Source organism: Nansenia antarctica (assembly GCF_963989245.1).
Source record: "Nansenia antarctica genome assembly, chromosome: 1".
NCBI lineage: Eukaryota > Metazoa > Chordata > Actinopteri > Argentiniformes > Microstomatidae > Nansenia > Nansenia antarctica.
The window spans coordinates 34,022,360-34,037,043 of record NC_137674.1 but is presented as its reverse complement, the minus strand read 5'-3'; the positions used below and the strand labels follow the sequence as shown (position 1 = coordinate 34,037,043).

The following is a 14,684-nucleotide window of genomic DNA, read 5'->3' as shown; positions in this document are numbered from 1 at the left end:
GACACACAGAAGGAGGGACCCCACACCGAAATAACACCTGCTAGGGGGATATTCCATCAACGTCACTAAAGGAAAATCCAGGCTTATTCTGCCAAGTCTCACGAGAGTTATCAAAATAAGCCAGGATTTTCCTTTAGTGTCCTTGATGGAATACCCCCCAGGAGTCATGGAAAGTAAAGCACCCTTTATTTCAAAAGCCTTTGCCTATAATCAGTGTTCGTCCAGAATGAAGGTTGCTTCTCTGCTATTTGGAAACAGCAGACAAGCACCTCTCGCCTTAAGATTAGGCTTCTAAATTAATCGTTAAAGGAGCTGCATGTGATGCAGCAGCACATGCAGGGCGTATCTGTATGAGGGAAGTGTTGACTTTTATATTAAGATGATTCGATTCAACTTTGCACATTGTCATTGCACAGAGAGAGTACCAAAAAGTACTAGGACAACGAAACGTAGTATATGGACGTATTGTGGGAACAATGTTGGCTTTGCTCAAACCTGGCTAGAGCGAGCAGCATTTGAATTGTGACCAACAGATAAAAGTCGTTCTGTATTTCAGATCAGATCAACTTAAATATTCTTGAAGGGAAATTCGTTTTTCACTTTTAAAAACCTGAAACCAATGAAGAGCGATTGGGAAGAGCTCTTAATAGTATTTGAGATCTAAGAAAATGTGACAATGTTGTAGCATGTGGTCACCTGTATGTACTAATTTCCTTGCAATTGTCGTCACGTTAGTATTTGTGACACATTCTAGTCTTTTGGTCCGCATATCGGCAACCTATCAAAATGTTTCAACGTTTCAGCATTGTTGAGAATCACAACACCAACTTGCTAGTTAAGCCAAACTACTGCAACGCGATGGATTCGGTGAGTAATCCCCACTGCTACCTAGTGAACTAGAACACTACTTTACACTGTTAGCAGGCTCACAAAACAAGCTGTGTTAGTTGACTAGCGATGTGTCATTGATTTTCAACAATGTGGAAATGTATTCACATTTTTCGAAAGAAAAGTCTGATCATTACATCAGATCCCAATATGCGACCGAAGCATTAGAACGTGACACATTTGTCAGTTGACTATAGAGCCCTGCTCATTGATGCTTCAGAGGGCTGTGTCTATAGAGTTTACATTATAACTGTCTAAATCAAACACAACCAAGGCCTTATTGTTGCTATGGAAGTTTGTGTTATTTATTTTTAATAGGCCTTCTAGTTAAAACAACATTAAGAAGAACACTTAAAGTAAATTAAGCAAGTAGTGAATTAACTATGTTCAATCAAATGTAGACTAACCGTGCACCTTATATGCTAACATATAAAGAAGCTAAATTAAATGCCTGTGAAATTAAAAGAGTCATAGCTACTGATGTGCCAGAGCACATATTAGCACAATAAAACTAGTACTCCTTATATATTTATATATAACATGACATTTAATTAAATATAAGCCTATTGTGGTGAGACGCACGCACACCATTGGCTGTTGGCTGATGTATTTATTCTTAATCTTTGCACTCAGATTTGGCAGGAACAAGATGTCTGTCCAACAAGATGTCTCAGTCTTTTCAGAGTGATATTGGTGCTTGCACTGCTAACTCAGCATAGCTGATTGCTAAGGATATATACAAAGGTTTATGAAAAAATAACATTGAGCAGCTTTGTCTTTGTAAAAAGAAAGGTCTAGTAGATAAACAATTGTGTTACACTACAGTAGTAGGCTATATCTTATAGTTAGTATACTATGTTAGTAATAGTTATTTTCTTTGTTTTGCTTTAATGAAAGTCTATCTGCTGATGTGTTGTCAGCTGTTCTGCAACTGTAGACTTTGTTTCTGAAAAACTAATCTGGTGGTAGAAGGACAATGTAATGTGTTTTAGGCCCTTAGATTCTCCTTGATATATTACAATTGATAACATTGTATGCGAAATATTTGTTTTCAAAAGCTGATTTGCACTTTTCCATGAATCACTTATTTTAGGTTCATAGCGATGTTACTGTAATGTGTTTCTTCTGGTGTGCTTGAATGCAACAAGTTATTCTTATTTCATTCTTTGGTTTCGCCTTCTTTTATATTTGCCAATTATTTAATTTTGCCTGTACAATGCTCTTTGTTTGAAAAACTGTTTACAAGAAGAGAAACTCTCTCCAAAAAATCAATCATATATTATGTCCTCGGAATTATGCACTAGGCTAATTTATGAAAAATGTATCAGTTAGTCATGTCCATAATCGACTATTCCCTTTTTTGGCTTACCTTATCGTAATCGGTCATATGCTCCAATATACACTTTACAAAGGCAACAGTTAGAAGAGAGGATAGTCCCAGTGTTTAGGACATCAGTATCATGATCCAACACCCAGAGCTGAGTGTGTGACGCTCATTTTAAGTATTATGATGATGAAGAACAGACATGCCTTACGCAAATGTCTGATGTAGAAACAGAATATCTCAATTACGTATTTATCGTTACCATGGTGTTTTGTGTGTACAGTGTAACTGTCCGCTAAACCCCTGGACCTGTCCCACTAAACTGGACTTCTGATCAAATTAGTTGTCTTTTTTTTATATTTCTGTACCCAGTGTTATTGAAATAGTCTAACAGTTACAGCCAGTTTGTCTATATCTAGAATATAGCTTTTTGTAAAGCGTTTGGTGATATTTGGAGGTCTGCTTATATCAATCTAGTAATCAGATTTATTTGTCTAGCGCTTCTTACATAGAGAAATGTCACCAAGTGCTTCACAACAAAAATAATACTAAAACAATAAATACAATACAAACAAGTTACAGGTGATGTGGATACTGATACGTAAATCATTAATGTTGCACTATCATGATTTAGGTAAAACTGTCAAACAGTTGGATACCCAGCAGTAAGCAATATAGGGATAAGCTATGTCTTACTGTAGAGTGTTTTGCAAGACATCAGCAGTAACGCAGCTTGGAAAATATTGATGTGGTATTTAAAAAAAAGAGTGCAGTGAACAGGCTTTGCTCTTTAAAAGTAAACACTGTCACCGTTAGCTTTGACTGAAGGACCGCTGTGTCAGCCTCTGTGGACACTGTGGTTTTTAATAAAAGTACAATGGTAGGCTGTTGTTTTTCCAATAATTAACTAAAGTGCACTTTCTTTTAAAACAAACATTGACATGTTGGTTGCTCAATAAACTAAATTGATAAGAAATTGACCTCCTAAATTTCGTTGTTTGGTACCTGTACTGTAGCAATGACAATAAAGTCCATTCATTCATTCATTCAAATGATTTGTTTGTGTTTGTATTGTGTTGTTGGGTCATTGTGAGATTCCTTCCATGAAAGACCACTCTTTAATACTTTTATTGGTATATAACATAGACAAAATAGTTCTACAGTACAAAGCATGGTTTTCAATAAGACATAGTTTTCTCTAGCTAGAATTGAACCATATATACTGTGTCTACCAGAAATATACAGTAACCAACTTCCATTGTGAAACAGTCAATGGGGGTTGTAAATGTTTAACAATGTTAAATATTGAGGCTAAACGTCAGGTCCTATTGTCTCATGTTTAATCATCTTTGGGGTCATTGATGAGTGTAAAGACATGTACAGTACAGTGTATATTGGCACATCAAGATCAATACTCCTAAGCCCCATTTCTTTTCTCTCTGAAAGAGATGGATGATCTACAGTTTCTACAGTATCCAGGGAAGGACATACAGTGCAAGGTGCCCTACCTATAATCTGGAAACATTTCCCTGTTTTCAGACAGTGGCGTTATAGAAGATATATTTTAAAATAATTATAAATATTTAAATGTTTTGTTTTGTTTTTCTTCATAAGTTTATAGTTTGTAGAAAATATGTAATAATATTCCAGTTAAAATTGTGTTATATTGTGCTATAAAGTGTCCCATTCTCCCATACACAGTTGTCCACCTGGCAGGTTATGCAATGTATTTCAATGCTGTCTCAGACCTTGGGACAGTAATAAAGTGGATGCTTGAACATACAGATTAAACAGACATTTTCTTTGTGATGGACAAACAATGAACCCTGCCTAAAGCTTGTTATGGCCTCGCAAAATCTGCTTAGCTGTTATACACTGTCGTTATCACTGCTGTAGCAGGGCAGGGGAGATTTCAATAACCATTTTCCTGGATATCTAATTGCTTGTAGTATCATACCTGTGCATACTGTAAGTATAGCTTGTAATAACTCTGAATCTCAGAATACCTCAAATGCAAATAATCACATTTATCACATTTTGGGGGATAAAAACCAACCTATTTAGCTATGAATCACCACAGAATATGCACGGGAAAGACAAGCATGCACTTATGGCAAATGAAGTGTGGGCATTATTGTATACAGTGCATGTAACTGTTTGATCTTCAGTTGTCTTGAAAAAATGGTGCATACTGTTTCCCACTCCTTCAGTTGCTTTTAACAGCTACCTGTTATTCCACACTCAAAATGGGTTTAAAGTTGTTGTTTTTTTGCTTGGCTCCTGTCCTACAGGGAATGTGTGTCTGTGTTTAGTATAATTTCACCCACAGTGTGTCTGAGTGGTCTATGGTCTACTCTACTGTATGTGGAGCTCATGTTGTGTGTGAGCTACAGTAAAAACAAAGAGCTGACCCTTTAAACACTCCGCAAACGTCAACCTCGGCAGTGCATGTGCGTGGCAGTTCCACCACGCACACGCACTGCGGAGGTTGACGCTTGCGGTCTATTTTATGGGTTAGAATAGGAACCTATCACAGACCTTACAAATCAATGTTTCTTCTGTGCCCCCCCACCCCCCTTATTTCCCATATCTGTCTTAATGTATCCAGGGCCCGGTTGTTCAAAACTTGTTATCTGGATCAGAATGATCCCGATTCGTTTCTCTGATCCAGGATCAGATATATCTGGCTGATTTGGGGTCGTATAGAGGGAAATCAGCCAGCTCGATCTGATCCTGGATAGCATTATTCTGATCCAGATTAAACATTTTGTTTTGACCAACCGGGCCCAGGGGGGACAAGGACAAGGAAGCATAACGAATGTGTGAGTGAACCACTGGAGAAGTGGCTGATGTGCAGGTTGTTGTTTGGGGGGGGTCCCTCTCCTCTCAGCAGACCCTCCTCTCAGCCCCTCCACCTCTCAGACCCTCTCCTCTCAGCCCCTCCACCTCTCAGACCCTCTCCTCTCAGCAGACCCTCCTCAGTCGTCCTTTTGGGGGGCCGTCGTGTCTCCTGAACAGGCCTCGGCGCCGGCGGTCCGCACAGGCAGGAAGAGGCCCAGCGCCCAGCGGGAGCCGAACACGTCGCTCAGGTTGGACCTCCAGGACCGCCGGCTCTCCACCAGCTTCCCACGCTGCATCTGGCACCACGTCTGGCCCCGGGCCACCAGCAGAACCTGCTGGCAGCAGAACCCGGCGCACACCAGCCCGATGCCCAGCCACACGTACAGCATCAGCACCAGGAAGAACTGCAGGCCCGAGATCGCCCCTGGTCCGGAGAGAGGAGAGAGAAGGGGATTGGTGGTGAGGAAAATAACATTTTGATTACATATGTGACACAGTCTGATCATTTGGGCCGCATGTTGGCAGCCAATCAAAATGTTCAGACTTTTATTTTGAAACATGTTTCAACGTTGTTGAGAATCACAACACAACATACTGCAACGCAATGGATTGGGTGAGTAATCCTCACTGCTAACTAGTTAACTATAACACTACATTGTTAGCAGGCTCCCAAAAGAAGCTGTGTTAGTTGACTAGAGATGTGTCATTGATTTTCAACAACGCGGAAATGTATTCATATTTTTCGAAAGAAAAGTCAAATCATTACATCAGATCCCGACATGAAGACCAAAGCATTAGAATGTGTCACATATGAAAGTCATTGACAATATATTACTAACATATGCGATTTAGCTGATGCTTTTATCCCAAGCGTCTTACATTTCAGTGAACATACATTTTCCAGCATATATGGTCCTAGCAGCAATCGAACCCACCACCTAAGCGTTCTTAGTGCCATGCTCTACCAACTGAGCCACAGAGGACCATGTTACTTATCTTACATATTACTGTTGCACATTGTGACCTCTGTTTTGGATCTGTGATATAAGAGCATTATTAAGTAACGTATTATATACACCAGTGGTTCTCAAACCTCTCCTCGGGGACTCCCAGCCGCTCCACATATTTGATCTGTTCATAATTGCTTTCTACTTGATTAGTTGAATCAGGTGTGCTGGTGGTGGAACAGATCAAATATGTGGAGCGGCTGGGGGTTTCTGAGGAGAGGTTTGAGAACGACTGATATACACTACCCTCTGATTCGAGTGTGTGAAACTCACCTAGGAACAGGTAGCCGGTGGAGAGGGGTAGGAGGGTCATGAAAGTTAACGGGTTCTCGAAGGAGATGGAGTACTCCACCGTGATGAAGGCTACACCAAGGACCAAGGAGTAGAGGCAGGTGCACGACGTGTAGATGCAGAACATGATGAAGTAGCGCATGTTTCTGTTGCCGATACAGTTCCCCGTGAAGAAACAGTGGTGGTCACGCCTGAGTATGACCTTCTTACAGAGCTTACAGAAGTGGCGGCCGTTGAGGAGGTAGTGGGCGTCTATTTTGTCGGAGCAGTCCGGTGAGCACATAGGAACCACGGTCTCGTTGGCGCTCTCCGAGGGATACTTTATCGTCATTACGTAGTTCCCTAGCGCGTTTAGCATCAAGTATAGGAAAACAGCGGTGTGAAGCACACTTGACGCCCACAGTGAAATGCCTTGGCTCTGGAAAATTGTCGGGATGAACAGGCAGAAGTGCAGGATGAAGGTCACTATGGTCGCGGTGAAGAAGTACGCCGGTGCCACAGCGTTGAGGAGGGTCAGCTTCAACATCCTGATCAACATTCCTGTGAGAGGAGAGATATGAGTCATTATAATACTGCACTGGCTCCCTGTCAGTTATAGAATAGACTTAAAGATTATTTTACTAGTCTATAAATCACTCCACTGCCATGCACCCAAATTCACCATGGACATGCTTGTAAGATACACACCATGTAGACCCCTGAGGTCCACTGGCACTGAACTCCTGACGGTCCCAGAAGCCAGGACCAAGAAATATGGAGAGACAGCTTTCAGTATATATGCTCCCAGACTATGGAACACCCTACCTGAGAGCCTGAGATTGTCCAAAACTCTGGAAACATTTAAGCGAGACCTCAAAACCTACTTATTCAATCTAGCCATATAAATGTCCATCTTAGTTGTTGCTTTACCTTCTTTGCTCTTTGTGAAGCGCATTGGGTCACATTTAGTGAGAAATGCGCTATACAAATAACATTTGATTTGATTTGAATATGATAATAAGCACTCAAACATTGTAAACAACAAGTCTACAGTGAACATGTTGTCCCCCCCATACCAATCAGTGTCCTATTTGGAATTTCAGTTGTTTACTATACTCTAAAAATACTAATTGTACTAAATAATAAAATTTCGTCAAACTTGTTGTCTGAGATATTGTGTCTGACCGATCCACACTCCCCTCATCGTGGGCGACAATTAATACATATCTCAACTAATTAATTGACAGTAGCCTAGGGTGCTGAAAGAACAGCTCCTCAGTCTATTGTGTGCTGGTGCAGCCACAAGGGAAAGCCAACTTTCGATAGCATAATACGGGGTCATCCCTATGTTCCCTCAGCCCTATGTTCCCTCAGCCCTATGTTCCCACAGCCCTATGTTCCCTCAGGCCTATGTTCTCACAGCCCGATGTTCCCACAGTTCTCACAGCCCTATGTTCCCTGTGTTTCCACAGCCCTATGTTCCCTATGTTCCCACCGCCCTATGTTCCCTCAGCCCTATGTTCCCTATGTTCCCACAGCCCTATGTTCCCTCAGCCCTATGTTCCCTCAGCCCTATGTTCCCTCAGCTCTATGTTCCCTCAGCCCTATGTTCCCTCAGCTCTATGTTCCCTCAGCCCTATGTTCCCTCAGCCCTATGTTCCCTCAGCCCTATGTTCCCTCAGCCCTATGTTCCCTCAGCCCTATGTTCCCACAGACCTATGTTCCCTATGTTCCCTCAGCCCTATGTTCCCTCAGCCCTATGTTCCCACAGCCCTATGTTCCCACAGACCTATGTTCCCTATGTTCCCTCAGCCCTATGTTCCCTCAGCCCTCTGTTCCCACAGCCCTATGTTCCCTATGTTCCCTATGTTCCCTCAGCCCTATGTTCCCACAGCCCTATGTTCCCTCAGACCTATGTCCCCACAGCCCTATGTCCCCACAGCCCTATGTTCCCTATGTTCCCTCAGCCCTATGTTGCCTATGTTCCCTCAGCCCTATGTTCCCTCAGCCCAGTGGTGTAGTCTAGTTTTTTCTAGTGGGTATACTGTGATTTTCCCCGCCCAGCCTCATATCGTTCATTTCGGAACGCCATAAAAATAAATCTGCGCTCCCTGTCTAACGTTATATATATATATATATATATATATATATATATATATAACATTACATGTTCTAAGGCTGATCTGTGCATGATAGTGCTGCATTTTGACATATTTCATGTCGCATCTCCCCCCGTTGATGGTATATGATGGTATAGTCAGTCCCAATGGTCCAGAAGTCAAGTGCTTCGTAACACAGACGGCGTGAATTTTATGAATGAAAGTGAAAGTTCTGTCACAAAACGCTGTTACGTATCCTCACACATTTTGAAGTGGGTATACGGAAATCCTTGGCCTTTCCTAGTGGGTATACGGCGTAGTCCTGCGTATCACGTAGACTACGCCACTGCCTCAGCCCTATGTTCCCTCAGCCCTATGTTCCCTCAGCCCTATGTTCTCTATGTTCCCACAGCCCTATGTTCCCTATGTTCCCACCGCCCTATGTTCCCTATGTTCCCACAGCCCTATGTTCCCTCAGCCCAGTGGTGTAGTCTAGTTTTTTCTAGTGGGTATACTGTGATTTTCCCCGCCCAGCCTCATATCGTTCATTTCGGAACGCCATAAAAATAAATCTGCGCTCCCTGTCTAACGTTATATATATATATATATATATATATATATATATATATATATATAACATTACATGTTCTAAGGCTGATCTGTGCATGATAGTGCTGCATTTTGACATATTTCATGTCGCATCTCCCCCCGTTGATGGTATATGATGGTATAGTCAGTCCCAATGGTCCAGAAGTCAAGTGCTTCGTAACACAGACGGCGGGAATTTTATGAATGAAAGTGAAAGTTCTGTCACAAAACGCTGTTACGTATCCTCACACATTTTGAAGTGGGTATACGGAAATCCTTGGCCTTTCCTAGTGGGTATACGGCGTAGTCCTGCGTATCACGTAGACTACGCCACTGCCTCAGCCCTATGTTCCCTCAGCCCTATGTTCCCTATGTTCCCACAGCCCTATGTTCCCACAGCCCTATGTTCTCTCAGCCCTATGTTCCCACATTTTTGGGTGATTTTGTTCCCCCTATAGGCCCTATGTTCCCACAGGGTTAGGGTTTGGGGTTAGGGTTAACATAGGGCTGTGGGAACATAGACTCGCTCCCCATAATACTAGCCTATACAGATCACATTTTGCAATATAATATTAACAGTGAGCTGGCAGCTCTATAGGGAAAAAGGTTATAAATGTGATTATTATAAGGCTCAATTGACACACAAATCAGGCTAAGTAGGATTTGGATTAGGCCTAAAAAAATAATTATAGTGAGGACCTTGCCGAAATTAACAGTTGGCACACAACCACAATTAGCTAATTGAGAAACAACTGAGAAATCTCTTCACATGATGTTCGCAATCCACCTTTGACCTCAGGTTAAAACAAGCGGTTTTAGTAGAATACTTCAAATGCGTACCTCATTGAATTATCAGTGGATTAGATGCTCGATGGTGTCCTATAATAATAATTATTATTATAATACTACTACTACTACTACTACTACTAATAATAATAATAATCATAATAATAATAACCTTTATTCGTATAGCACTTTTCCTGCAAACGTCGCAGCTCAAAGTGCTTATATCGTGAACCTATATAGTCTAGACAAAAAGCATTTGCAATTCCTGAATCTGACGTGGATTCATTCATAGCTTAAGTAGGTTACCATACTGAATTATGAATGTCCACATAATGTGACAACAGCTGTATTTTCCAGTAGGTCATAGTAATATGTTGTTCAGTCAGTGATATTCAAGGCACTGACGAATGATGCCAATGTTAAAGGCAATTATTTCACTGTAGCCTTGATGGATGAAAATTCTGAGAGAACAACACGCTGTCCGTAGGCTATAGGCAATGTGTTACTTACAACAGACACAGCCTGATTAGGCAACATGATAGTAAAACATCTACATGCCCTTACAGACATAGACTAGTCTACTGATGACGTCCTGCATACATTGTAGTTTGCCTACCTGCCTTTGACGCCAAGGAGCTGTCCTTTCAGCACCTACGCACAGTCCTCGTGCACGGTCCTCATGCACGGTCCTCATGCACAGTCCTCACGCACGGTCCTCATGCACAGTCCTCACGCACAGTCCTCACGCACAGTCGTCATGCACGGTCCTCATGCACATACTGGCAATGAATAACTCATTAAGAAAAAAATAACGAAGAGGTCCTGCGCCGTCGAGACGACGGTCCAGGCTACATAAAGGCTGCGTTCGTAAATCCGCTCAGGAAATCTGGTTAGCGCTCATGGAATGGCCTCTTGTCCAATCAAATTACTTGGTGCCTTTGTGACGTCGAACCCAGTGTGCGCTCCGGCGCTCTCAGAGCGACTTTACGAACGCAGCCAACATAAACGCTCCTTCACAGCTGCGATATGTCTGGGTTGTCTAGCAGCACCGCCTGTTGGTGTGGATGCGGCAGTCAGGAGATGGGGATGGATGCTGTCCGAGGCTTTGTTGTCCTGCAAACATCGGGGCAATTGCTTGCCTATAGGCCTATAGTCACCATCTCCACCAATTTCTGATGTTTCAATCAATATCACTTGTTGATTGTTTTGTTTTTTAATACACACACATCACACATATGATCAATATAGCACTGACTGAGATATCTGACTCCAATGTTTTCAAAGCCTGCTTACATGTATTTTGTCAAGATTCCGTTTGTTAGGAAGATATTTCCAGCAGGTGGCGATGTTCTTTCAATTATCCAAACCATGTATTCCACCTCTTAAGAGTATTGTTCTATGTATTACAAACAAAGTCGTGCTCACATGTGAACATTTGCAAAACATACAGTCGATATAAGCTATCCAAGAACAGCCCGAAACCTCCGCATTATAAAACCCACTGTTACATAGCAAAAAACATGTTTCATGGATCCGCCATTACATATTGGCTCTCTATCATTTAGGTGTTAATACAATATGGGCCATTGTGTAGGTGATGTGCATCAGTGATGTGCTTTCATTTATAATATACATACAGTCAATGGAAAACGACCTTTAAAGCAGGTGTTGGGCTACAGAGAGGAGACGGGTGAGCAGGTGGGAGTTCCTCTTGTTTATCGGTGCTGATTTAAAAGCAACCTCATCCCTTCATCCGGACATCAGCGATAAGGAGTCTTTGAAAGGTGAGGCGCACAAAGAAGGATTTCAACCCTATCCGTGTTAATATCAAATAATATAAACATGTGTATGATCTTATCTAATTTATTGTGACAACAGGCAACATTTTAATGAAGTTACACCGCTTTATAAAAGTGGGCGGATTGATGTTGTTTTGATGGCGTTGCAGTAAACAGAGAGAGAAAAACACAACGGGAAACGCGTTTCATTGAAGGAGGATCCACGTTTCATTGAATTTAAAGGCTTGACGTTTTAACGCGAAGAACATTTGAGTCTGCAACCAACACGTATGTATAGTATTAGTTTTGGTAAATGTAAAGAACTTGTAGTGACTGTAGTGGACCACTCCTGCCTCAGATGACTTGGTTTATTCGTTGATATTGTGGTTGTAGTGTAGGCTATTAAATGTGCGCAATTCAGATGTTTTGCTTGTTCCGGTGCAGGCTCGTACCAGGTACATTTACGGTTATTGTTCTCCGATCCGTCTCTGACAGCGACACTGAAGGTACGTGGCAGCGATTTACATCCTGACAAACACACCCCTCCAAACCATTGTCTTATTAGTGCCCATCCATCACCCTGGTCTCCAGAGACTGGAGATGTGTTTAGAGCAGGCATACCTCATTGGTAAAAACAGCATCATGCATTAAACGTAATTTGAGACCAGAGCACTATGCCAAAAGAAGAAAAAAAACGTCCATACGTTCTCAAGACTCAAAAGCACTATAGTCTTTGTTCATGGTGTAGCCTAGTACTTAACCTTCCACAGTTTCTGCAGGCTATTGAATAGTTATCGATGTTAAACAAACAAAAACAGAGGAGTGAGTTTGTCTCTCATCCACCTAATAAAAGAAAATCCCAAAGCCAAGTCCCAAAGCTAAGTCCCAAACTCTCTCACTGTGTTGAGGTTGGATAGAAGGCTCATGATTGTGTTCTTTGTAAAGATGAGAAAGCAGACCTGCGAACCTGTTGAATTATTTGCCTCGCTGTCCCTTGTCACCTGCTATGGGCCCTCGTGTTATTGCATTTATGATTATGAACTAGACACGCTGCGTGGTTTGTTTTTATTGTACAGATGTAATTCACATGTGCCTATTGTGTTCAGTTTGCAGTGCCAGTCTGCAGTAGGCCTATACACCCCAACTCTTATCATTCTACTCTCATTTGTTTTTATTTTTTTATTTTTTACCTTTATTTAACCAGGAACTCCCATTGAGATGCAATATCTCGGTTCCAAGAGAAACCTGGCCAAGATAGCAGCATCTATAGAGATAGCAGCATCTATCATGCCTGAATCAATTGTTTTTTATATCATTTTTAAAAATAAGAATATGAATCTCCTCATTATCCGACATACGCAGAGCTTCCTGCAGAGAACACCAGTATGCTAATCTTCTTGGCATTTGTCAGATTCTCTGTTCAGGAAATTGGCTTCTCAAATGCCAGAGCAGTAATTGGCTTGTCAGTGAATGACCAGTTATCTGTTTCTTATGTTCCTCTGATATGTTCATGTTTTTGAATACCAGTAGAAATGGTAATTGGACTGACTTATATAATATAGCAAATTATTCCAAAAGCGCTTTACGTTGGCAAGCTACCATGCAAGGCGCCGGCCCGCTCATTGGGAACACATTTTGGTTTGGTGTCTTGCCCAAGGACACTTCGACAACCCCTGGCCAGCCAGGGTTCGAACCGCCAATCTTCCAACCTTGCGATTATTAGACGCTGGATCTACCTCCTGCGCCACAGCCGCCTCGAAAATGCACAATTCGCAGGGAAAATGAAGTTGTATTGTTCCTCCTCGTGATTGCAATGGAGAGCAACCTCATCAGCCGCACGAGAAAAACACATAGAATTTCTCTCGTTCTAATGAGGAAGCAGAGTGCCCCTTTAGCAGTAAGGACCATCTATACACCGTATATATGGAATCTTGATTAGTAAATTACTGTGATCATGAGGATCAGTGTTTATGGATAATTAAAGGTTCTAATTATTGCTGCATTTGAGACGTTCACGCCTTTTCCAGAAACATCCGAGATGAATATACAGTACGTGGGCAATGGCCTTGTCTGATCCCAAGAGAATCTAGTGAATTCCTGGGAGCTGCTATCCCCCCCTGTCCTGCTTTCTACCCAGTGCAGGTCTGGGTAATCAGGGTTATATGGGACTGTGAATCGAAACTGTCACGGACCAAGGTCCATGAGAAAGGAGCAGATTAATGTGGTTTATGTCATTTCCCAAGCATTTCCAAGCAACAGAGGCATGAATATTTCAGTGGTCTTGGTTGAGATTGAAAGTTGAGCTCTCCTCCTCCTCCTGCAACGGCATTCTGAATCTGGCTTGGTATGCTGGATTTATTCTGACTGCCTCTTGTTGTTTCTGAGTTTACTGATCTTGTTTTGAGGAGGTAGAGTCACATTAAATGAATTTACTGTTTTTTTTAGAAGCGTCGTGGGAGTGAAAGGTCGTCCATCCATCATAGTTCTACAGGGAGTTCATTGCTTTCTGTGTTTTCAGCACCCACAATGCACTGAACAGCTCTTTAAACATCAGGGGTCGATAATGATGTTCAAATAATGGGACAATAGTGGTCTGATTTGCTTATCTGCTCAGTGCCAGCCAGGCAGGCAGAGAGTCCACCCTGACTCTGGGTCCAGTGTTAGTGGCTTTGAACAGTAATGTGATCTGAGAGGAACTGCTGGAGCTATGAACACATTAACATATTTCACAGGAAGCTACTTTCTGTTCTGACGAGCAATCAGCAGAGATCTCTCTCCACCCCTTTAAGTGTCAGTGCTGTGCTGTTGCTGTGTGTGCTGTGGGTGTGCTGTGCTGTGCTGTGCTGTGCTGCGCTGCGCTGGGCTGGGCTAGGCTGGGCTGGGCTGTAGTGTGTGTGTGTGTGTGTGTGTGTGTGTGGGTCTGTGTGTGTGTGTGTGTGTGGGTGTGCTGTGTGTGTGCTGTGTTGTGCACGTGTGTGTGTGTGTGTGTGTGTGTGTGTGTGTGTGCAGCCCCGTCCCTCTGGAACGCCCTCCCCAACCACATCAGACAGGCCAACACCCTCCCAACATTTAAACAGGCCCTCAAAACCCACCTCTTCAAGCT

At 42.3% G+C, this 14,684-nt stretch overlaps 1 protein-coding gene across 1 annotated transcript; it reads right to left on the bottom strand.

Moving 5' to 3' along the window:
• Nucleotides 1–5,190: 5,190 nt before the first annotated feature.
• Nucleotides 5,191–6,889, bottom strand: zdhhc22 (zDHHC palmitoyltransferase 22; the record flags this gene model as incomplete). The annotated part of the gene is made up of 2 exons (XM_080550513.1): nucleotides 5,191–5,477; nucleotides 6,334–6,889. 2 exons carry the CDS (start codon nucleotides 6,887–6,889, stop codon nucleotides 5,191–5,193), a joined length of 843 nt encoding a protein of 280 aa, XP_080406639.1.
• Between the last annotated feature and the right edge of the window lie 7,795 nt (nucleotides 6,890–14,684).